At 39.5% G+C, this 24,231-nt stretch overlaps 1 protein-coding gene and 1 long non-coding RNA gene across 6 annotated transcripts in view; one reads left to right on the forward strand and one right to left on the reverse strand.

The window, feature by feature from the left end:
• The first annotated feature begins 81 nt into the window (after nucleotides 1–81).
• On the forward strand, nucleotides 82–21,890 carry LOC148777817 (uncharacterized). The gene is made up of 3 exons (XR_016037426.1): nucleotides 82–813; nucleotides 11,620–11,810; nucleotides 21,759–21,890. It is a non-coding gene; the product is annotated as an uncharacterized LOC148777817 (long non-coding RNA).
• C5H4orf17 (chromosome 5 C4orf17 homolog) overlaps nucleotides 11,805–24,231 on the reverse strand; it is a 66,168-nt gene continuing 53,741 nt past the window's right edge. For 4 of the 5 annotated variants that reach the window (XM_055433999.2, XM_055433998.2, XM_055434001.2 and 1 more), the window contains 4 exons: nucleotides 21,741–21,884; nucleotides 19,238–19,319; nucleotides 17,719–17,908; nucleotides 11,805–13,995 (listed from right to left, as the gene is read on the reverse strand). In XM_055433999.2, the coding sequence (XP_055289974.2) occupies nucleotides 13,905–13,995; nucleotides 17,719–17,908; nucleotides 19,238–19,319; nucleotides 21,741–21,884 (507 nt within the window). In that variant the 3' untranslated portion in view covers nucleotides 11,805–13,904. Of the gene's footprint in view, nucleotides 13,996–16,377; nucleotides 16,422–17,718; nucleotides 17,909–19,237; nucleotides 19,320–21,740; nucleotides 21,885–24,231 lie in introns of all 5 variants that reach the window. The other variant, XM_088836213.1, reaches the window with a different exon arrangement.

Below are 24,231 nucleotides of genomic sequence, written 5' to 3' on the forward strand. Positions count from 1 at the left end.
ATATATACACCACATTTTCTTTATCTGTTAGTCAGTGGTCATTTAGGTTGCTTGTCTCAGCTATTGTAAATAGTGCTGCAACAAACACTAGAGAGCGCATGTATCTTTTTGAATTAAGAGTTTTTGTCTTTTCTGGAAATGTGCCCAGGAATGTGATTGGTGAGTTCTAAGGTAACTATTTTTAGTTTTTTAAGAAACCTCCATACTGTTCTCCATAGTGGGCTGTACCAGTTTACATTCCCAGCCACAGTGAGTGTAAGAGGGTTCTCTTTTCTCCACATGCTCTCCAGTGTTTATTTGTCGACTTTTTGATGATGGCCATTTTGCCTGATGTGAGGTGATACCTTATTGGAGTTTTGATTTGCTTTTCTCTAATAATTAGCAATGTGAACGTCTCTTCACATGCCTATTGGCCATTGTATATCTTCTTTGGAGACATGTTTATTTAGATTATCTGTACATTTTTGATTTGGCTTCGGTGCTCACTTTGCATAAACCGATAGTTTACAGATGCACGAGCGGAACATTTGAATGAAAAAAGAGGACCTTTGGATCGATTTCCCACTACCAAATGTGAGTGGCGAATTCGCAAAAGGCCCTCCTTTCCTTTGCACTGGCGGGGTGAAGCTTTGGAACAAGATGCCTCGTGGCCTCCGTGGAAGGAAGCCGTTGAGGTCCTGGGAGCTGACCTGTGCCCGCGGCCCGAGCCTCCCTCCGGGAACCTGGCCCCTGCGCCGTTTGTCCAGCACGTGTCTGACCTCCACGCCTTCGCACACACTGTTCCCGGTGGCCCGGACCCAGTCGGCCCCCTCGGTAAACTCATGCTTCAGATCACGGTTTAAAAGCCACTTTAGAGAGCGGCAGTTTCCAGCCGAAAGATTTTAACTTGTTTTCCTTAATAAGATGGTGGGGTTGAGCCTATCTAATTGGGTCTGGGAGAAAATAAGTTACTTTTTTTCCGGATACGATAGCTTTGGGGTCCGAGGGTAGGAGAAGCTGTTCCATTCTGGTGGATGCTGACTAGAGTAGCATATAAGCTGTGAAGCCTAGTTTCCAGGTCTCCTGGCTGGCTACTGCAAGGTGCCCTTAACACCCACACTGGAAGAAACAGACCTGAGACCGACCTCTCCTTGCCCACCTCCAGGCACAGAAATGAAGACCTGCTAAATCGATAGACTGAGCTATCTCCAGGAGGGGCCACCGACAAGCCCTCCTTCCTTCCCTAGAGGCATCAGGCCCCAAACACATCTCCTCGACTGGGCAATTTACCAAATGAAGCCTACCTACCAAGTGAAGACACAAATTCCAAATTCAGAGCACTTGCGAAACTGAAAATAGGCACTATTTAACGTTATGGGATTCCCTGGTGGCTCAGAGGTTAAAGCGTCTGCCTCCAATGCGGGAGACCTGGGTTCCATCCCTGGGTCAGGAAGATCCCCTGGAGAAGGAAACGGTAACCCACTCCAGTATTCTTACCTGGAGAATCCCATGGACGGAGAAGCCTGGTAGGCTACAGTCCACAGGGTTGCATAGAGTCGGACACGACTGAGCGACGGAATCGAACGGTACATTTTTGATTGGGGTTTTTTTGTTTGTTTGATTGATTTTGATTTATCTTGGCCCTCTGGTGGGCTGGGCAGTGTCTAGAGGCGAGTCCAGAGGCTTGGGCTAACTGTTCTCTAGGCAGCCTATTTGTCATGGGTGGGGCTGTGTCCCTGCCCAGTTTGTTGTTTGACCTGAAGCATCTTAGCACTGAAGTCCACAGGCTATTGGATGGGTCTGATGGTCTTGGTGCTAATGAGCCAAGATGTTAACTGTCAACAGCAACAGTGTTCACCAGGCTGGATGTTCCCCAGTGTGTCCATCACCAGTGTCTGTGCCCCCAGTGTGAGCCACAGCCACCCCTGCCTCTCCAGAGATTGTTTGAAACCAGCAGGTTGGTCTGGCCCAGTCTCCTATCAAATTGCTGCTTTTGCTCTGGTTCCCAGTGTGCTTAAGACTTTGTGTGTGCATTTTAGGAGTAAAGTCTCTATTTCTCCCAGTCCTACGGGGCTCTTGACTGTATGCCCTGCTTGTTCTTCAAAGCCAGATGTTCAGGGAACTCATCTTCCCAGTGCCGGACTCCAGGCTGAGGAGTCTGATGTGGGACTCAGAACGCTCCTGTGGAGAACCTCTACAGCCTAATTATTCTCCAGGTTGTGGGTCACCCACCTGGGGAATATGGGCTTTGATTATATTGTGAGTCTGCCCCTCCTGCCCCTCTCATGGTTCCTTCTTGATGTTTTTAGTTCTGGTAGCTTCCAGTTTTTCTCATCAGTGATTGTTCTGCAGATGTGATTTTGGTGTGCTCCTAAAAAGAGGTGAACTCAAGGTCTTTCTACTCTGCCGTCTTGGCTGCTTTCTCATTTCATTTCTTTAAAAACACATGGTCTTTATAAAGCAAGCTCCTTTTTAAGGGAAAGGATATTGTTGAGACTGTTTCTCCAGAGATCAGTGTTTGCACTGTGGAGAATTTTAAAATACTTGGAAAAGCCAAAAGGAAGCAATTCTGAAGATTCCTTTTAGGACTACTTTAGGAAGTGAATGAACAATTATGAAACCCACCAGTTATAATCAGAAGGTAAAATGATATATTATTTCACTTTCCCAGCAAATCAAAAGCTGGGAAAGGTCACTGAGATGATACAGATAGAAGGCAAGAACTGTCCATACAGCACCAAGAATAGTACAGACAACTGTTGTGAAAAGTGAATAAATAAGAAAAAAGAATGGCAGGGATTAGAATTAATGAGAGCAGTGTTCTAGAACGCTCACTGAAATTGCTTGCAGTTAGCTTAGAGATGTTCATCTCTGGTTTCTTGGCTTCTTGCTAGACACATGTCAGTTCAGTTCAGTCGCTCAGTTGTGTCCGACTCTCCGCGACCCCATGAATCAAAGCACGCCAGGCCTCCCTGTCCATCACCAACTCCCGGAGTTCACTCAAACTCATGTCCACAGAGTCGGTGATGCCATCCAGCCATCTCATTCTCAGTCGTCCCCTTCTCCTGCCCCCAACCTTTCCCAGCATCAGAGTCTTTTCCAGTAAGTCAACTCATCACATGAGGTGGACAAAGTATTGCAGTTTCAGCTTTAGAATCAGTCCTTCCAGTGAACACCCAGGATTGATCTCCTTTAGAATGGACTGGTTGGATCTCCTTGCAGTACAAGGGACTCTCAAGAGTCTTCTCCAGCACCACAGTTCAAAAGCATCAATTCTTCGGCGATCAGCTTTCTTCACAGTCCAACTCTTCCATCCATACATGACCACGGGAAAAACCATAGCCTTGACTAGACGGACCTTTGTTGGCAAAGTAATGTCTTTGCTTTTTAATATGCTGTCTAGGTTGGTCATAACTTTCCTTCCAAGGAGTAAGCGTCTTTTAATTTCATGGCTGCAATCAGCATCTGCAGTGATTTTGGAGCCCAAAAAAATAAAGTCTGACGCTGTTTCCACTGTTTCCCCATCTATTTCCCATGAAGTGATGGGACCAGATGCCATCATCTTTGTTTTCTGAATGTTGAGCTTCAAGCCAACCTTTTCACTCTCCTCTTTCACTTTCATCAAGAGGCTTTTGAGTTCCTCTTCACTTTCTGCCATAAGGGTTGTGTCATCTGCATATCTGAGGTTATTGATATTTCTCCCAGCAATCTTGATTCCAGCTTGTGCTTTATAGTAGGCACTTAAATAGGAAGGGGAGAACCAGTGACAGAATCAAGAGATAATACAGTTAGTGAGAAGAGCTGGTTTAAATCTCCCCACTGCCACGTGATGGTTGTATGATTCTGGGCAAGTTATTCAACTTTTTTAGGTCTCAAGAGTCCTCATTGGTAAAATGGGAATGTTATCCCATTTAGTCTATCCCATAGGGTTGACCAGTCAACTGTTTGGTTTGAAACCAAACAGCAGCTAACTTGATAATACCTTCTTATATTGACATCCCTTCATTTCTTGTCTCATTTTCTTCTTTTCTCACTCTTCCTTTTTGACATTGCCTGCCCCCCAAAAGGAATAATTTATAACCTTTGTTTTAGGCTTTGCTTTAAGGATTGTGAATTAGATAAGATTCTAAATATTCAAACTTTCTAAATTATTAGAACAAACATTTATTAAAGTATGGAAATCAGAGTTCCTTTAGGAAACATTGAAAAAACAGTACTAACATAAAACAGTCACCACACAAGACAATATCTGTCTGTCCTAACACCAGATACAGTCTAAAGTCACTCAGCTTAGATTTTAAAAACTCAAAACCTAAACTTATGCTGTATTAAGTAAGTTTACTCAGCAATGTTAAAATAGAAGCATATCAGGCTAATAATAAAAAGGAAGACAGAAGTCACAGTTTTAACATTGGGGGGAAGGTTCAACACTTTAAGTGAAACAAGGAAAAGAAAGACATGTTGTAGTGTTCAATAACATAATCCTTAGTGAACGTATCATAGTTATGAATATCTGTGCACCAGGTAGCATAATATTCAAATTCATTGAAAGAAGACTAAGAATTATATGAAACATTAAGAAATGCAATAGTATAAGGAGAATTTAATTCATTCTTTTCAATACATGATATCTCAGGTGGACAGAGGATAAATTTATGGAAGATGTAAATGCTAGAATTAAGAGATATAATTGATATATATCCAGTTCTATAGGTGAAAAGTTTTCCAGTGCATAAGGGACATTCATAAAAGTAACTGTTAAATCACCGAGGAAAGTAATTTCAAAAATAAAAATAATATAGACAACTTCTCTAATAACAATAACAGTAGAAAATAAACTTGCAGGACAAGAGGAAAGGCTTGCAACCTAGAACCATAAAAAACAATATTGGAGATAGTTTATTATAGCTTAATTGTAAAATTCTAAACTACATTTACACATCATTTCAAAATACATGAATCAAAGTGAACAAAATTACAAAGACCACAGAACTACATCATCTACCATAATAGTTAGAAAATAAGCATGAAGAGAAAAATTAGATGGGATATGTAAGATTTGAACAACACAATTAACAAGCTTGGTTTAATGGATATACCTGTGTGTCTAACAACTGTAAAATTCACATTATTTTCAAGTTGTGTGGGACATTTATAAAATTGACCATATGCTAACCCTCAAAGCTACCCACAAGAAAATTATTGTGGATCATTTTTGGCTATCATATTATTTGATCACAATGCAATTAAATTATAAATCATTTAAAAAAATGCAACAAGTTTAAAAAGCATATGTTTGGGAAATTTTTTTTGAAAAGGCTTATCAAAACAGCTTATGGGTTGCAGAAGAAAAAATTAGAAAATATTTAAAGTAAATTTAATGAAACAATGTGTATTAAAACTTGTGGAATGTAGTAAAACAGTTTAGAGGAAAATTTATAGCCCATTAAGTTAGAAAAGATGCTTACTCCTTGGAAGGAAAGTTATGACCAACCTAGATAACATATTAAAAAGCAGAGACATTACTTTGCCAACCAAGGTCCGTCTAGTCAAGGCTATGGTTTTTCCCGTGGTCATGTATGGATGTGAGAGTTGGACTGTGAAGAAAGCTGATCGCCCAAGAATTGATGCTTTTGAACTGTGGTGCTGGAGAAGACTCTTGAGAGTCCCTTGTACTGCAAGGAGATCCAACCAGTCCATTCTAAAGGAGATCAATCCTGGGTGTTCATTGGAAGGACTGATGCTAAAGCTGAAACTCCAATACTTTGTCCACCTCATGAGAAGAGTTGACTCACTGGAAAAGAGTCTGATGCTAGGAGGGATTGGGGGTGGGAGGAGACGGGGACGACAGAGAATGAGATGGCTGGATGGCATCACCGACTCGATGGACACGAGTTTGAGTGAACTCAGGGAGTTGGTGATGGACAGAGAGGCCTGGCATGCTGTGATTCATGGGGTCGCAAAGAGTCGGACATGACTGAGCAACTGAACTGAACTGAACTGAATTGAAGTTAGAAAAAGGACTGGCATTATTGAGCCATGCATTTAACAAGTTAAAAAAAGAACGATAAAATTCAAAGTTGAAAGAGGGAAACAAGATAAAATCAGCATTAAAAGTAAAACAAACATACAGTTAAGAGGCTGAAAGTAACAATTCTTTGAAGAAAATAAGTCTTTTAAAGAAGAAAACTTTAAGGAGACAAGATAATATAGAAATGATGGAGATATTAAGTTGTAAACAAATGGGAAATACAAATTACCTTGTGTCAATACATATGAAAGTTTATATGAAATGACTTATAAAAATTAAAATCACCAAAAAATATTTAGTACCCTAAAGAATTTTATAATTCTAAGTAATTTGATTTAGTATTATAAAATCTAGGACCAAATGTTTTATGGGCATATCTGTGAGACATACCAAAAGCAAATATTTATTTTACACAGATTCTTTGCAGAGAATTAAAAATGAGGGGACACTCATTTTATGAAGTTTGTTAACTATGCTGTTCAAGTCATATATTTTCCACTTTAGGTTTTTGTTGTGATAAACACATAACATCGAATTTACCTTCTGAACTATTTTTAAGTGTACGGTTTAGTGAGATTATATAGAAAACCCTACTGAGCTTTTTGGCCAACCCAGTACAGTCACATTGTTGGGGAACAGCTTTCTAAATAGAACATATTCATCATGCAACACTGAAACTCTATACTCATTAATTTCCCTTCCTCCTTCCCACAAGTCTTTGGTAACTATCTTTCTATCATTTTGACTACTTTAGATACTTCATATGGTAGAGTCATACAATATTTTCCTCTTATGACTGGTTACTTCACTTAGCATAATGTCCTCAAGGTTCATCCAAGTTATAGTATGTGACAGAATTTCTTTCTTAGGCTGCACAGTATTCCATTGTACTACATTTTCTCTATCATTCATCTGTTCGTGAATATTTGGGTTGCTTCCACCTCTTGGCTATTTTGAATAATGCTGTGATGAACATGAGTGTACATCTGTCTCTTTGAATCCTGCTTTCATTTCTTTTCCCACAAATGGGATATTTGTGGGATATATACCCACAAATGGGATTAGTGAATTGTATGTTATTTCCATTTTTCGAGGAATCTATACTGTTTTCCATGATAGGCGTACCATTTTACATTCCCATCAACAATGTGTAAGCATTCCAACTTCTCTGTATCTCACCAAAACTTATTTTGTGTTCTTCTGATAGTGGCCATCCTGATGGGTATGGAGTATCTCATTGTGATCATCTCTAATGATTAGTGATGTTGAACATTTTTTCACATATTTATTGACCATTCAATAACCTCAGATATGCAGATGACACCACCCTTATGGCAGAAAGTGAAGAGGAAATGAAAAGTCTCTTGATAAAAGTGAAAGAGGAGAGTGAAAAGGTTGGCTTGAAGCTCAACATTCAGAAAACTCAGATCATGGCATCTGGTCCCATCACTTCATGGGAAATAGATGGGGAAACAGTGGAAACAGTGTCAAACTTTATTTTTGGGGACTCCAAAATCACTGCGGATGATGATTGCAGTCATGAAATTAAAAGACGCTTATTCCTTGGAAGGAAAGTTATGACCAACCTAGATAGCATATTAAAAAGCAGAGGCATTACTTTGCCAACACAGGTTCGTCTAGTCAAGGCTATGGTTTTTCCCGTGGTCATGTATGGATGTGAAAGTTGGACTGTGAAGAAAGCTGATCGCCGAAGAACTGATGCTTTTGAAGTGTGGTGTTGGAGAAGACTCTTGAGAGTCTATTGGACTTCAAGGAGATCCAACCAGTCCATTCTAAAGGAGATCGGTATTGGGTGTTCATTGGAAGGACTGATGCTAAAGCTGAAACTCCAATACTTTGGCCACCTTATGCGAAGTGTTGACTCACTAGAAAAGACTCTGATGCTGGGAGGGATTGGGAGCAGGAGGAGAAAGGCACGACAGAGAATGAGATGGCTGGATGGAATCACCAACTCAATGGATATGAGTTTGAGTGAACTCCAGGAGTTGGTGATGGACAGGGAGGCCTGGCGTGCTGTGATTCATGGGGTCGCAAGGAGTCGGATACGACTGAGCGACTGAACTGAACTGTAAAATATTATTTGAAGAAATGTCTAATCAAGTCCTTTGCTTATTTTAAAATTGGTTTGTTTTCTATCATTGAATTATAAAGTTTCCTTACATTTTCTAGATATTAATCCCTTAAATATATGATTTGGAAATATTTTCTCCCATCCCACAGGTTGCCTTTTCACTGTGTTGTTTCTTGTGCCATGGAGTTCTAAAATTTGATGGGGTCCCATTTATCTTTAATTTTATTGCCTGTGTTTTAGGTATCATATCCAAGAAATCACTGCTGAATCGAATGTCCTAAAGTTTTTCCCCTGTTTTCTTCTAGGAGCTTAATAGTTTTAGGTCTTACATTTAGGTCTTTAATCAAATGAGTTAATTTTTTATAAAGTATGAGATAACTTTATACCTTTGCATATGGATATCCGGTTTTCCAACATCATTTGTTGAAGAGACTGTCCTCTCCCCATTGTATAGTCTCAGCACCTTTGTTGAAAATCATTTGGCCCTGTATGCAAGAGTTTATTTCTGGGCCCTCTATTCTTTTCTATTGGTCTATATGCCTATCTTTATGCCAGTATTACTCTGTCTTAACTACTGTTGCTTTGTAATATGTTTTGAAATAGAAGAGTGTGAGGCTTGCTTGCTGCCTTTTTTTTTTTTTTTTTAAGATTGTTCTGGTTATTCAGGGTCCTTTAAAATTCCATGTGAATTTTACAATTTTTCTTCTATTTCTATAAGAAGTTTCATTGAGAGTTTGATAGAGATTGCACTGCGGAGAAGGTAGTGGCACCCCACTCCAGTACTCTTGCCTGGAAAATCCCATGGACGGAGGAGCCTGGTGGGCTGTGGTCCATGGGGTGGCTAAGAGTCGGACACGACTGAGCGACTTCACTTTCACTTTTCACTTTCCTGCATTGGAGAAGGAAATGGCAACCCACTCCAGTGTTCTTGCCTGGAGAATCCCAGGGACGGAGGAGCCTGGTGGGCTGCGGTCTATGGGGTTGCACAGAGTCGGACACGACTTAAGCGACTTAGCAGCAGCAGCAGCACTGAATCTGTTGATCCCTTTGACTAGTATGGACAGGTTAACATTATTGTGTTTCAGTCAATGCATGTGGAATGTCTTTCCATTTTTTCCTTTCTTCTTTAATCTCTCTTAGCATTGTCTTTTGGAGAACGCGATGGCACCCCACTCCAGTACTCTTGCCTGGAAAATCCCATGGATGGAGGAGCCTGGTGGGCTGCCATCTGTGGGGTCTCACAGAGTCGGACACGACTGAAGCGACTTAGCAGCAGCAGCAGCAGCATTGTCTTTTAGCTTTCAGTGTATAAGTCTTTCACTTCCTTGATTAATTTTTTTTCTAAGTATTTTATCCTTTCTAATGCTATAGGACATGGGATTTTTTTCCCCTTAATTTTTGTTTTGATTTAGTCATTGTAGTGTATCAGAATGCAGCTGATTTTTAAGTGTTGATTTTGAATCTTCAACTTTGCTGAATTTGTTAGTTCTAAAGGGGATTTTTTTTTCTATGTGGACTCTTTAAGGTTTTTTTACATATAAGATCATATCATCTGCAAATAAATCATTTTAATTATATTCTTCCCCTTATTCTTTTCCAATTTGTATACCTTTTATTTCTTGTCTGGATTGCTCTGGTTATAATTTCCAGGACTGTGTTGAATAGAAGTAGTGAGAATGGACATCTTTGCCTTGGTCCTGATCTTCAAGGAAAAGCTGTCAGTCTTTCCCTTGTTGAATTCCATGTTCAGTTCAGTTCAGTTCAGTCGCTCAGTCGTGTCCGACTCTTTGCGACCCCATGAATCACAGGTCTCCCTGTCCATCACCAACTCCCGGAGTTCACTCAAACTCATGTCCATCGAGTTGGTGATGCCATCCAGCCATCTCATCCTCTGTAGTTCCCCTTCTCCTCCCGCCCCCAATCCCTCCCAGCATCAGAGTCTTTTCCAGTGAGTCAACTCGTCGCATGAGGTGGCCAAAGTATTGCAGTTTCAGCTTTAGCATCAGTCCTTCCAATGAACACCCAGGATTGATCTCCTCTAGAATGGACTGGTTGGATCTCCTTGCAGTCCAAGGGGCTCTCAAGAGTCTTCTCCAACACCACAGTTCAAAAGCATCGATTCTTCGGCGATCAGCTTTCTTCACAGTCCAACACTATGGGCTTTCCACATATGGCTTCTGTTATGTTGAGGTAGCTTTCTGTGAATTCCTTCCATGTTGAATGTTTTGATCATGAAAAGGTGTTGAATTTTGTTAGATTTTTTTCTGCATTGATTGAAATAATGGTGAGATTTTTGTCCTTGATTTTGTTAATGTGCTGTATTACATTGATTCTCCAAAATACAGAAAATATAAACTGACCAGTTATCACAGAAGAAATAAAATTGTCAACAGTCTGCCACTCCCAAGACACTAAACCTACATGGTCTGATAGGTGAATTTTACTAAAGTGTGAAAGTATTACTCATTAAGTTGTGTCTGACTCTTTATGACCCCATGGGCTATAGCCCACCAGGCTCTTCTCTCTGTGGAATTCTCCAGGCAAGAATACTGTAGTGAGTTGCCATTTCCTCCTCCAGAGGGTCTTCTTGACTGAGGGATTGAACCCACATCTCCTACATTGCAGGCAGATTCTTTACCCTCTGAGCCACCAGGGAAGCCCAAATTTTACTTATGTTTGCAAGGAAAAGGAATCTACAATGCTATTGCAACCTCTCCCTGACAGGAAAGAGAGAGAGAGAGCAAGCTTTGAAATGAATTTAATGAAGGAGCATAGTCTTGATACATATTAGTAGTGCCTAGTGGTTAAGCAAATAGATTCCAGCTACACTTTAAACCAGTCACTTTTGTGTCAGAGTTAATTGTCCACCACAGAATATAGTTGTAGCTGGAAATACGATTCCTGCTTAATAATTTTCTCAATCTCCTTTCACCTAGACTGATTCTCAACCATTGAAGGTGACTAGAAGTGACAATTCCCATTTCAAGACCAAGACTTGAAGCAGATGTCCCCTCCCTGTGGAAGCAGAATAATGTTCCCCCAAAGATCTTAATTCCTGGAACCTATAGTGTTACATGGTGAAGGGGAATTAAATTGCTAATCATTTGACCTTAAGATTATCTTGGATAACCTGGATAGCAGACAGGCTCTGTGTAACCATAGGATCCTTAACAGTGGGAGAGGCGGGGGCTGAAGAGTCAGTATCAGTGATGTGTTAAAGACTCAACCAGCCCCTGCTGGCTTTAAAGACAGAGGGAGTCATGAGCCAGGGAGTGTGGGTACCCCCTAGAGGTTGGAAAAAGCAAGGAAAAAGAATCCCCTCTAAAGCCTCCAAAAGAAGTGAAGCCCTGCCAACACCTTGGTTTTATTCCAAGGAGATCTATTTTGGACCTGAACCCTGGAATTTTAAGAATTTAAGTATGTGTTGGCTTAAGCCAGGTAAGTTTGTGGTAATTTATTATAGCAGCTATTGGAAGTTAATACTTTCTTCCACTTTTACTTTTTCCTCTCTTGCCAGGAAGGTGAAGTTAACAGTGAAACCTCGATGATGGTAGAGCCACAAGATGGAAGGATCAAGGTCCTGTGAATCACCAAATAAAGTAAAGTCATCTGCTGGTTGAAAACACACACCTCAGACACTTACATGCGGAAAAAACCTCTGTTGTATTGGAATGATGACATTGGTTACAACTGTTCTGTCTCATTTCAGTGAGTACAACTCTCAGAGCCTTAGTTTTCTTATTAAAAAAAAAAAAGGGAGGATATCAATAATAGCTACCTCAAAAAAAAAGGGGGGGAGGATATCATTAATAGCTACCTCGAATAGTTGCTGTGAAAATTAAATAAGTTACTATAACTAAAGTGTTTAGAATGATTCCTGACACACAGTAAGTGTGGTATGTGTTAGTATTAAGATTGTGTGCATGCACGCACACACAAAATTTATAAGAATATTTTTTGTTTTAAATATAGCAAACATTCTAAACAAAAGATTGGCTAATTGGTAGGTAGAATTCAACAATACACTGAAAGAAGAATATAGCATGGCCCTCAGTTCCGTTCAGTCACTCAGTCATGTCTGACTCTTTGCGACCCCATGAACCTCAGCACGCCAGGCCTCCCTGTCTGTCACCAGCTCCTGGAATTTACCCAAACTCATGTCCACTGAGTCGGTGATTCCATCCAACCATCTCATCCTCTATCGTCCCCTTCTCCTCCTGCCCTCAATCTTTCCCAGCATCAGTGTCTTTTCAGATGAGTCAGCTCTTTGCATCAGGTGGCCAAAGTATTGGAGTTTCAGCTTCATTCCTTCCAGTGAACACTCAGGACTGATCTTTAGGATGGACTGGTTGGATCTCTTTGCAGTCCAATGGACTCTCAAGATTCTTCTCCAACACCACAGTTCAAAAGCATCAATTCTTCAGTGCTCAGCTTTCTTTATAGTCCAACTCTCACATCCATACATGACTACTGGAAAAATCATAGAATTGACTAGACGGACTTTGTTGACAAAGTAATGTCTCTGCTTTTTACTAAGCTGTCTAGGTTGGTCATAACTTTCCTTCCAAGGACTAAGCATCTTTTAATTTCATGCCTGCAATCACCATCTGCAGTGATTTTTGGAGCCCCCAAAAATAAAGTCAGCCACTGTTTCCACTGTTTCCCAATCCATTTGCCATGAAGTGATGGGTCCAGAGGCCATGATCTTAGGTTTCTGAATGTTGAGCTTTAAGCCAACTTTTTCACTCTCCTCTTTCACTTTCATCAAGAGGCTCTTTAGTTCTTCTTCACTTTCTGCCATAAGGGTGGTGTCATCTGCATATCTGAGGTTATTGATATTTCTCCCGGCAATCTTGATTCCAGCTTGTATTTCATCCAGCCCAGAATTTCTCATTATGTACTCTGCATATAAGTTAAATAAGGGTGACAATATACAACCTTGACGTACTCCTTTTCCTATTTGGAACCAGTCCGTTGTTCCATGTCCAGTTCTAACTGTTGCTTCCTGACCTGCATATAGATTTCTTAAGAGGCAGGTCAGCATGGCCCTAGAGTGATTTATTTTAAAAATACCAAAAGTTCAATATCAGGAAATATTGTTAATATCATTTACAATTAGCAGTGAATAGAAAGGAACTAGCAGCAGTAGTTCCCTTCCTGACTCATAAGTTGGACTGTTAGAATAATGCTCACTTCCTCACAAAAAGAAAAGTTATTCCTAACTTATGACATTTGTTACAACTGTTTAACAAACGGTTTTTTCAATAGTCCTATATTATTGAACACAGTACATTGCGAGAAGTAGCTCAGATATTAAAATTCAGTTTATTATTGTTGTTGATTTTCTATCAGAGTTTGGAGTAGTGTTGAATTGAAATTGCCTAAATTCTGATCATGGATGATTTTTCTAGTATCAGAGTCTGATGCTTATGTACTAATATTAACAGTAGCCCAAGACCAGAAATGTAGTATATAAACAAACATTTCTTTTACATAAGGTACTAATTAACTACAAATAGAATTTTTTCAATTAATATTTATTTAGTAGCTTTTTATATACAGTTGCTTTGAGAGTTACATGTACCACCATATAGAGGAGCTGTTGATTCCTCCATACCAAAAATGTGTTTTTCATAATTGATGTCATAACAAAGTGAAACTCGTGTTTCTGAAGGGTTTAGCCCAGTCTACCATTTCTACCTTTGGTATGTTACAGGATAAAATGCTCTTTGGGCAGAGAGATTGTATCCTTGTTGTATACTCCTTGCTGACACTGGCTTTGTTGATGTGCTATGCTGAATTTTAGGCCTGGGAAGAGATTTTGGCTTGCTGAAATATTCTGCAACAGGTATTTTCGTCTGATTTCTTCTTATAAACAATTGAGGCTTGCCCTCTGAAATAGAAAAAGTCTCAATAAGACCATAATTGAGACATCCAAATATAGTAACTTCTGCCATGTCTTAGTAGCAAATGACATACAAAAAAACTGTATGAGGTTTAGGTGATTCAGATACACCCAAAATTCATAAAATTATTTATTCTCATCTTTATTACCACCTGTTCGTCTTTAATGAGCTATTTGTACTAAAACATGCAGGATATGTTCTTTCAGTCTTAGAATCAAACATTATTTTGGTAGGAACCATTTAGAGCTGGTGATGGGCAAAGGATGGGGCCAGTGAGAGAAAGGTGAAGGGTCTACAGTCCTGACAGACAAAAAAAGGCACACAAGCAGGTTAAAACAACTGCACTGATAAGACCTTCCCAAGGCCTACATTAGCTACACCCAAGCAGAAAGGAGGATTTGGGGAGACACTGAATACCAGATCGGGAAAGGAGAACATCAAGGCTGTATATTATCACCCTGCTTATTTAACTTATATGCAGAGTACATCATGAGAAATGCTGGACTGGATGAAGCACAGCTGGAATCAAGATTGCTAGGAGAAATATCAATAACCTCAGATATGCAGATAATACCACCCTTATGGCAGACAGCGAAGAAGAATTAAAGAGCCTCTTGATGAAAGTGAAAGAGGAGAGTGAAAAAGTTGGCTTAAAGCTCAACATTCAGAAAACTAAGATCATGGTATCTGGACCCATCACTTCATGGCAAATAGATGGGGAAACAGTGGAAACGGTGACTTTATTTTTTGGGACTCCAAAATCACTGCAGATGGTGACTGCAGCCATGAAATTAAAAGACGTTTACTCCTTGGAAGGAAAGTTATGACCAACCTAGACAGCTTATTTAAAAGCAGAGACATTACTTTGCCAACGAAAGTCCGTCTCATCAAAGCTATGGTTTTCCCATAGTCATGTATGGATGTGAGAGTTTGGACTATAAAGAAAGCTGAGTGCCGAAGAATTGATGCTTTTGAACTGTGGTGCTGGAGAAGACTCTTACGAGTCTTTTGGACTGCAAGGAGATCCAACCAGTCCATCCTAGAGGAAATCACTCCTGGATATTCACTGGAAGTACTGAAGCTGAAACTCCAATACTTCGGCCACCTGGTGCAAAGAGCTGACTCATTTGAAAAGACCCTGATGCTGGGAATGATTGAAGGTGGGAGGAGAAGGGGACAACAGAGGATGAGATGGTTGGATGGCATCACCAACTCAATGGACATGAGTTTGGTAAATTCCGGGAGTTGGTGATGGACAGGGAAGCCTGGCATGCTACAGTTCATGGGGTCGCAAAGAGTCAGACATGACTGGGTGGCTGAACTGAATACCTATACCAAAGACTAAGGGGTATGATTTGGGGGTTTGTATATAAGTATCTAGACACAGTAAAACATTTGGGACCTACAGATAAGACATGAATAATAGAAGTCATCACTGTCAGGATTTTATGGTCGTAGGGTAAAGAATTTGTTCAGTTCAGTTCAGTCGCTCAAGGAGTCAAATACAATAGACCATTCTTGGAGTGTCAGAGTAAGCGAATGTTTTCTAATTTCTAAACTGTACTTATTATTTCCTCATATTAGCAAATAGCACTTATTTTGGGTGTGATTAACCCCAACAGAAACCGCTGGGGTCTAGAGTGACCTCATGGATCTCTTAATTGATTGCTGTATCATTCCTGGTGTAAGAGGGACTTGTAAGACAATTTGAGGCTTGTAGAATGCTTCATAGTGGCTGCTCTGTAGTCATTGTTGCTATGTTTGTTTTAAAGCTAGGAGTTGGCCAAACCCACAGGGATATTTCGATTGGGCTGTTTTGGACCAAACTAGGGCTTTCCACAATTCTTGATATGTCTTGGTCCCGACTGCAGGCTGGGGCTGGACTTCTGTCAGGGACACAAAGCTGCTGCTCTACTACTACTGTATTCAAGCTGTGTCTCAGGCATATGTTGTGGCTGATTGCCAAAATGTTGCTGTATTCTCCAGCTGACTTTGTTTCAAGTGAAAATCATTTAGTTCAATGACAGTTAAGCTGTGAACAACCCAAACTGATCTCACTGGTTTTTTTTGTTAGGTCAGTGCAGGTCTTCTCCTGTCACTGGATTGAAATGACCAAACCTAGAGTTCCTGCTGTCTTGCTTCTCAAATAGTGTGATGAGGCACTTTGCCTTTCAAGACAAAGTCAAATACATGTCAGATTTACCTCTATGAGAAATTCAGCAGATGCTGTCCCTTAAGAGTAGCTGTAAATCACTATTGCATTATACTCCCTTTAAAACCATAGATCCATAGTACCTGTGTCTCCAACTAGTTAGATACTTACTGGTTTCCTTATATCAATTCAGTAATTATCACAAACTGTACTTAACCTTTCAGTACTTCCTTATTTTCTTCAGATCCTTTACTTGACACTCTAAATCAATTGGAGAAACAAAATGAAATTGACAGATACAAATATTTTCTATAGACTGAACCATCATCAACAAGCTAAGAAATGTATGTTTCTTAAATAAACATCTCTGTTTTTTGATGCAGATAGCATTAAATGTATTTTCTGATGAAAAATTCTTCTGACTTGGAGTAAGCATATTAACAGTACATCAGATATTACTCACTGTTGCTGCTGCTGCTAAGTCACTTCAGTCGTGTCCAACTCTGTGTGACCCCATAGACGGAAGCCCACCAGGCTCCCCCATCCCTGGGATTCTCCAGGCAAGAACACTAGAGTGGGTTGCCATTTCCTTCTCCAATGTGTGAAAGTGAAAAGTGAAAGTGAAGTGCTCAGTCATGTCCGACTCTTAGTGACCCCACGGACTGCAGCCTACCAGGCTCCTCCATCCATGGGATTTTCTAGGCAAGAGTACTGGAGTGGCTTGCCATTGCCTTCTCCGATATTACTCACTAGGGTAGAGAAACTGACCCTATCTCCCAGTCTCCAATTGTATGGAAACTTCAAGGTGGCAACCATTTGCACTGTAAAATTCTCCTCCATCTTAGTGCTTTTTAAAGTGACATATGACTTGTTTTGAATATTTTCTCCAAATTTAAGATTTACCCAACTTTTGCTTTTAAAGCAAAATGATTTTCTCTCCCAGCTTAAATAACATCTTACCACATTCTTTCACTATGATGTTACACATAAATATGTATTTTCTTCTTCATTAAAATTACAACGCTTGAGAAAAGTTTCTGCTGAAATAATTCCTAATTCCCTTAATAGTTGTTTTTCCCTCTGGTAGTCCCCAGGCATATGTCAGGAGAAATTAGGTTAAGCAATTTATTTTAATCTTACATTGTTCTAGACAGAAAGAAAAAGTGATACCTATATGATATCCATTCTTGCAAAGTATACAATAACAATTAAGTTTTGGTTTTCTTTATTGCTTCTGTTTTTCAGTAAACTGAGAACCACTACATTTTCTTAGATTTCTGGGTGGCTCCTCTGAGTGGAAAGAGAACTTTTCTCAGAAAGATAGGTTGTTGGGTAAGGAAGACATGGCCTCTGCCAACATGCTCTAAATAGTAGAATTTAGAATGATTTCTTTCATTTTCATAAATGTAATATGAGAAAGCAAGTACATTGTTGTCATTTACTGAATAAGGAGGATACTTAAAACTTCAGCAATTTTAGTGTTTTGAAAGATAACCAAAAGGGAATTTAAAGTCTTTATGAACCACATGCCCCGTAACTGGCCATCAGGCCTGATTACCTCCTCTGTTGATGTCCTTCCCTAGAACTGGTTAGCACCTTTGATTTTGCTGATGAATTTGAGGGTGACTTAACTTTGGGTGGCCTTCCAGTCTCTGCTGCTGGTTCAGCTGAGGTGTTTCTTCTGAGGCGTGTTAACAAGTTTATCTCAGCCAGTTCAGCATGAATCAAAGCTGAGACCCACTCCTTTTCTGATTTAAAAAAGAGAGGGGTCATGAAGGTTGTACTTATCATGTTGGCTAGAAACACAGGATTAGTTCTTTTACCCAGCACTCCAATGTGAAAGGTAACCTGTTTTCTGGGTAGGCATCTTTGTGTGAGTTAAGGTTTGTGTAGAAAAGGTGGTTCACATCAACCTAGTTTCTCTCCACCTGTGATATTACAGACTACTCAGAATAGTTAACTCACGGGGGTACTTGTCCCTGAGTGGCAGTGAAATAGATTTTAAATATTGAGTACAAAATCCAGCCTTATAGGCCACTGCCAGATAAAAACAAAGATACCTATAAAAAATACTAAGTACAGTTTGAGACATGAAAATTAAAACTAATATTTAAATAATAGTTATAAGCATCTCTGAAAAGATACATATCAAAGCATTACTAAAATGGTATCTGTGATAATTTTATTTTTCTTCTTTTTTTTGGTCTAGCTCACCTTTTTTTTTTTTTTTTTTTTTTTTGCCTAATGGTAAGCACTCATTATTTGTATAAATTTTTAAGTTATATTCTTAAAAAGGAAAAAAAAAAGTAAAAACTCCTTAACCCCAAATACTTCTCAGTTGCCTGCCGAGTAATCTTGAATTCCTGAGGTAAGGTATTCCAAATGCTACCCATTTAAAATTATTAATCTGTCCCTGATACATGGGTATCTCCTAACTCTGATTACCACAGTGATTTTCAAAGGGTGCTCCCCAGACCAGGCTTATCAGCATCACCTGGGAACTTATCAGAAACTCCTATTCTCAGGCCCCACCCACCTCAGAAGTTTTGCCTCAGTCAGTCAGATGACCAGCTAGGTTTGAGGATAGCTGTTCTGTGTTATTTATGGTTATCCCACTTGGGACTGGCATATATTTTTCATGGAACAGACCAGAAAGAGCCTAAAGGAGGCTGGGAGATGACCGACTTGATGGTTTTGGTGAGGAACTGACAGAGGTGTTAGAATCTGGAACTTGGAAGGCTGTGCTCCTTCCGTCCACACTGAAGAGGGAAAACAGGCTGTGTTGAGGGCTCCCAGTAGGCCAGCGACATGCTCAGGGAGAGCCTGGGTGCATGGGCTCGGGAGGAGAAGCACAAACCAGCTCTGGACACAAGTGTTTCACATCACCCACAGAAGTTCAGTTTGGGGCATGACCAGCTTGTGTGCAGTTGGATATACAGGACTCTGATTCTGAACACTAGGGAAATAACATTGCAACATTGTGTTTGCAAATCCAAGGTAGAAAACTTCAGACATTGGCACATTTCCTAGTTTCTGGCCATAAATTGAGCTCAGTGTTCACAAATATGTAATCTCACCTTTTGAACTTGCATGGAGCAGCCACTGTAGAACTTCTGCCAGAGAATCAGTGCGTAAAATGTTACAGAGCTTTTCCAGAATCTGACAGAGAATATTAGGGTTACATAGTGAGCAAACTTTATAAGGTTTCCTTTACTCTCTCCACAATCTTGTCTTCCCAAATGTTACTCTGTACACACAGTATTCAAGTCAACTGGGATTTTAACTTGGAAGCCAGATTTCAAATAGGGAAAAAACATCTTCAGTACAAATACAGTTGATTCTTGAGCAAGGCAAGGTTAGTCTCCTGCCAACCCTCCAGGCAGTCAAAAATCCAACTATAACGTAGAGTCAGCCCTCTGTATAGGTGGCTCCTCCATATTCTAAATTCCACGTCCATGGATGCAGCCAACCACAGATCATGTAGCACTGTTGTATTTACTCCTGAAAAAGATCCATGTATAAGTGGACCCACGCAGTTCAAACTCATATTGTTCAAGGGTCAACTGCAGTAGTTTAGGTTAAGCCATGCAGTTTTCTCTTGTTTTGTCTGTTCAGTACCAACATCTTATGGAGGAGTGATTCACTTTTCTTCTCTTTGGGAACTGATCATTTCCTACTGCACCATGGGATTCTCTGGTCACAGAACTGCCCCATCCATTTTGCTCCTCTCTGTAGTGAGTGAGCCTAGCTGGATTCATCATTGTTCCTCAGGCCCCAGAATACAGTGATTGGCCCAGTCGGATAGCAATATAATTCTCTTTAGTCAATTGGAATCCTTCATTGACTTCTTTTTCATTTGGAAGCTAACTGCTGTGTTGGTGATAGAGGAAATAAATTAATAAAAATGGACTACAATAAATATTAAAAGTCCAAAATATTAAGTACATGTAATGTTTCCAGATTTACCCTAACTGCTGTGTTGGTGATAGAGGAAATAAATTAATAAAAATGGACTATAATAAATATTAAAAGTCCAAAATATTAAGTACATGTAATGTTTCCAGATTTACCCTAAATTGTATCTGCTTTTGGAATTTAGACATACCTGAAATTTAAACCTGTCTCCTGAACTTCAGTCCATCTGTGACCATAGACATACTATAGGTAATTTGAACCCCAAATACCTAAAACTCCACCCATCTTTTTCTTTATAAAACCTGCTCCAAACTTACTGTCCTTTCTGGTTCTCCATCTCAGTGGATGGTACCTGTATACATTGAATGTATGTCCAAGCAAGACCCTGGGATTCACCCTAGATGACTCCCTTGTCCTTTTCTATGTCACACTGCGAAACAAGTTCAGTAAATTCTTTCTTGTAAATATGTCTCAAATCTCCATTTCTCTTTATGCCCACAGCCTTGCTTGACACAGTGTAAACCGTCAATTCTTTCTTGAGCTACTGAAACATTTTTTCCTAGACTTTCTGCCTGAAAACTTTTAATAAAATACTATTAATTCAACAGATATCAATATTTGTGTCTATCATTGATTTAGGTGCTGGAAATACAGAATTTAAAGGGCAGAAAATCCACCGTCCTGTATTCAGCCTTGTTTTTCTATTAAGATTCCTGTCCTTGATGCCTTATCCTAGAAGAAAACAAGTTAAATTTGTTTCTAATTTCATGGCAAATCAGTGGAAATGGCAAAAGTAGAAGAATAGCCCTGTGGTATTCTCCAGGCTACTCTGCCTCTCATGGTTTTGTCATCAATATAGTGATTGCACATCACCCCCGGCTTCTTCTAACTCATAGATCATTTACTGATCAGCTCTGAAAGAATGTAATTAATCATTTCAGTGAAAGAAAATAGAAGATGTCTTCCTCAGAACCCTGCTTTCTCTTCATTTTTATTCTGGAAAGCAGTTATAATAAGTGGTGATAAATAAAGTGGGTGAGTTTGATCTACTGAAATTTGATTTTAGGTGTTGAGAGTGTAGATCTAGATTAGCCACAAATGTGGGCCAGAGCCCCCTATTCTTTTTCTAAGGTGTGACCTTTCTGGTGTCTCAGCTGTATACTTGGTGTGTTCAGCAAGGTCTCTCTACTCTAGCAGTCACAACTCCAGTATCTTTAAGTGGCGTGTTCCCTCCCATTAGCTCTCTTCTGCCAAGTCTCAGACTCCCATCCTATGCAGGTGCAGTCGTATTGGGCTAAAAAAGACTCAGGTAATCTTGTATGGATTTCTGAAGCTCATTCTCTGCACAGGAACTTCTTCAGTATCTTAATTTGCAAATTCCAGCCACTTCAGCATCCCCAAACTCTAAACTGTCTTTTCTCCTCCTAGTGAAGCTCATACTCCCTTTTTGGCCTCCACTTCTCTGTGCCATGATTTAGGAATGTATCCCAGGAAGAAATCTGCAAGTAAAAAATAAGAGCAGGCCTTGGATTTCAGGCTGAATAGTTTTAACTCAATTCAGTTGTCAGTGGGAACCATTAAAGAGTTTTAAGGATGCTAGTGATGTGATTTTTTTGTATATTCATGGTGTTCCCAAGTTATGGATTTAATAAACCTGCCTCTTACTTTGATTTCCTGATCCAGATAGTTTGGTATGCAGAAGGTGTTCTCTTTGATGGCAGTCTTGGTACTCGTCACCTCTGAAGAAGAAGAACTAGCAGTAGAGCATGGCTTTGGAGTCGATGGTGGATTTTTTACCTTCATTTCATCCTAAATCATAGGTATAATATAATCAATATGATTTGCATTCACTTACATTTTCTATGAAAATTGAATGTAAAATGAATGAGAAATGTTGTAACTGAGACACATACATGAAAGTGAGAAGAGGTTAGTTTTAATCCTCTCTTTAAAAGCTCATTATCAAATATTTACATTTGAAGATGGAACAAATTAGTGATATGTTATTTACTTTTTATGAAACCATTTTAAACCTTTGGTTTAAAAGATAATTCTGTAATGTTTAATGTGCAACCATCATTTATCTTGCTGCTTCTGGTAACAGCCAACTCATGACACATGAGATTTTCTATTGAGATTTTTCTTTTATGATTGGAGAAAGTCAGCCAAGAGTTTTTATGCTATCTTGAAGAAACTACATGGTATGAACCACTGCTTCCTGGCTCTGCTAAATGACAGCTGGGAGCTGGAGAATTAGAGGAGTAAACTCAGTTACTTCCCTTGGTTAGTTGGGAAAGGAAATAGAAAGGCTTTTTTGTTGTTGTTGTTCTGGGAGGTGAGTATACTGTTTGCAGTTTTTAAAAAAAAAAAATTGTCTATTCCAAGAAAGGCTTTTTAATCTTCAGAAGTGAGCTTTACATAAAGGTACACAGAAGCTGGTAGCTGAATGTGTCAGCCAGGGACTGCAATGATTACCATCTCTAGAACAGTATTCAATTGTTGATTTTTAATGAAAATAAGGGCTTCCCAGGTGGCTCAGTGGTAAAGAATCCATCTGCCAAGCAGGAGACATGGGTTTGATCCCTGAGTTGGGAAGATCCCCTGGAGAAGGAAATGGCAACCCATTCTAGTATTCTTGCCTGGGAAATCCCATGGACAGAGGAACCTGGTGGGCTCCAGTCCATGGGGTCACAAAAGAATTGGATATGATTGAGCAAGTAAACAACACAAGAGAAAATAAAGCTGTATTGTATATCCATATTGTATATGCACTCTTCTGTTAAGGTTTATTATGCAGACTTCTTGTTTAGGGGAATAGACTTCTTGTATATGTATATATACACACACACATTTACATAATGTATATATGTGTGTATGTGCATGTATATATTTATGTTCAGCCCTGCACTGACCACAGCTGAAATGGCAGATTAAAGTATTTTTTTAAGTTTAAACTGTCAAGGCATGAATAACTTGGGACTTAATGGGTCAAAAAATAAAAAAGAAATGAGACACTTGAGGTGTAGGGTGTACAGTATCCATTTTTTCCCTGAGATCATTATCTTACTCCAGAAAATGAAAACTTTCCTTTTGACAGTCTTAAAGTTCCTGAAAGACAGGACCCAAATAAAGGCCAACAAAGGTATACACCCTTAAGGTCAAGGTGACCTAGAAATGCAAAGTCCTTGAAGAAATATAGCCTTAGATCAAGACTTGAACTTGGGGAAATTGGTCGAGGCTGGTAGGGCCTCAGAGTTCCTACAGAAGCAAACACCAATTCTCTGGAAGAAAGTGCATTTATCATGATCTTCAGATTCCTACAAATGATTTTTCATACATAATGTGTAATAATTAAATCATGAGTCAAAGAAGAAATTATAACGTGAATTAGAAAAAGGACTTGTCATCAAGATGGCTCCTTCTTATGAAAACACCAGAATCACAACTAAGTGCTGAACAACCATCAAAAAAGAAAAAAACAAAAAAATGTAGGGCGTACCAAAAAAGATACCCTATAGACAAAGACAAAGAAACCACAACAAGATGGTGGGAGGGACATGTGCGATTAAATCAAATCTTATATCCACAAGGTGGATGATCCACAAACTGAAAACTAATTATACCACAGAAGTTCTCCCACAGGAGTGAAAGTCCTGAGCCCCACCTCAGGCTTTCCAGGCTGGGTGTCTGGTAACAGTAGGAGAAGGCTCCAGAGAATCAGGCTTGGAAGGCCAGTGGTATTTGATTGCAAAAATTCCACAGGACTGGGGGAAACAGAAAATCTACTCTTGGAGGGTGCATACAAGGTCTAGGTGCACCAGGACCCAGGGAAAAAAGCAATAACTGATAGAAAAAGGAGACAACCTAGAAGGGTGGGATTGTGTGTGTGTAGGGGGAGGGGCTTGATGAGAGGGAGGGTTAAGAGGGTGAGGATATTATAGCTGATTCATGTTGTTTTACAGCAGAAACTAACACAACATTGTAAAGGAATTACACTCCAATTAAAAAGAAAATTTTAAAAATAAAAACCATAATGTGATGGAAAAAAGAAAATCAGTAAGGTTATTGAAGACTTGAGTGACATTATTAACCAACTTGACCTAATTGATATTTATATAACACTCTGTCAAGAACCAACAGAGTGAACATTCTTTTT

This window comes from Moschus berezovskii, chromosome 5 (assembly GCF_049115385.1).
Source record: "Moschus berezovskii isolate FMDL1 chromosome 5, NW_MosBer_1.0, whole genome shotgun sequence".
Classification (NCBI taxonomy): domain Eukaryota; kingdom Metazoa; phylum Chordata; class Mammalia; order Artiodactyla; family Moschidae; genus Moschus; species Moschus berezovskii.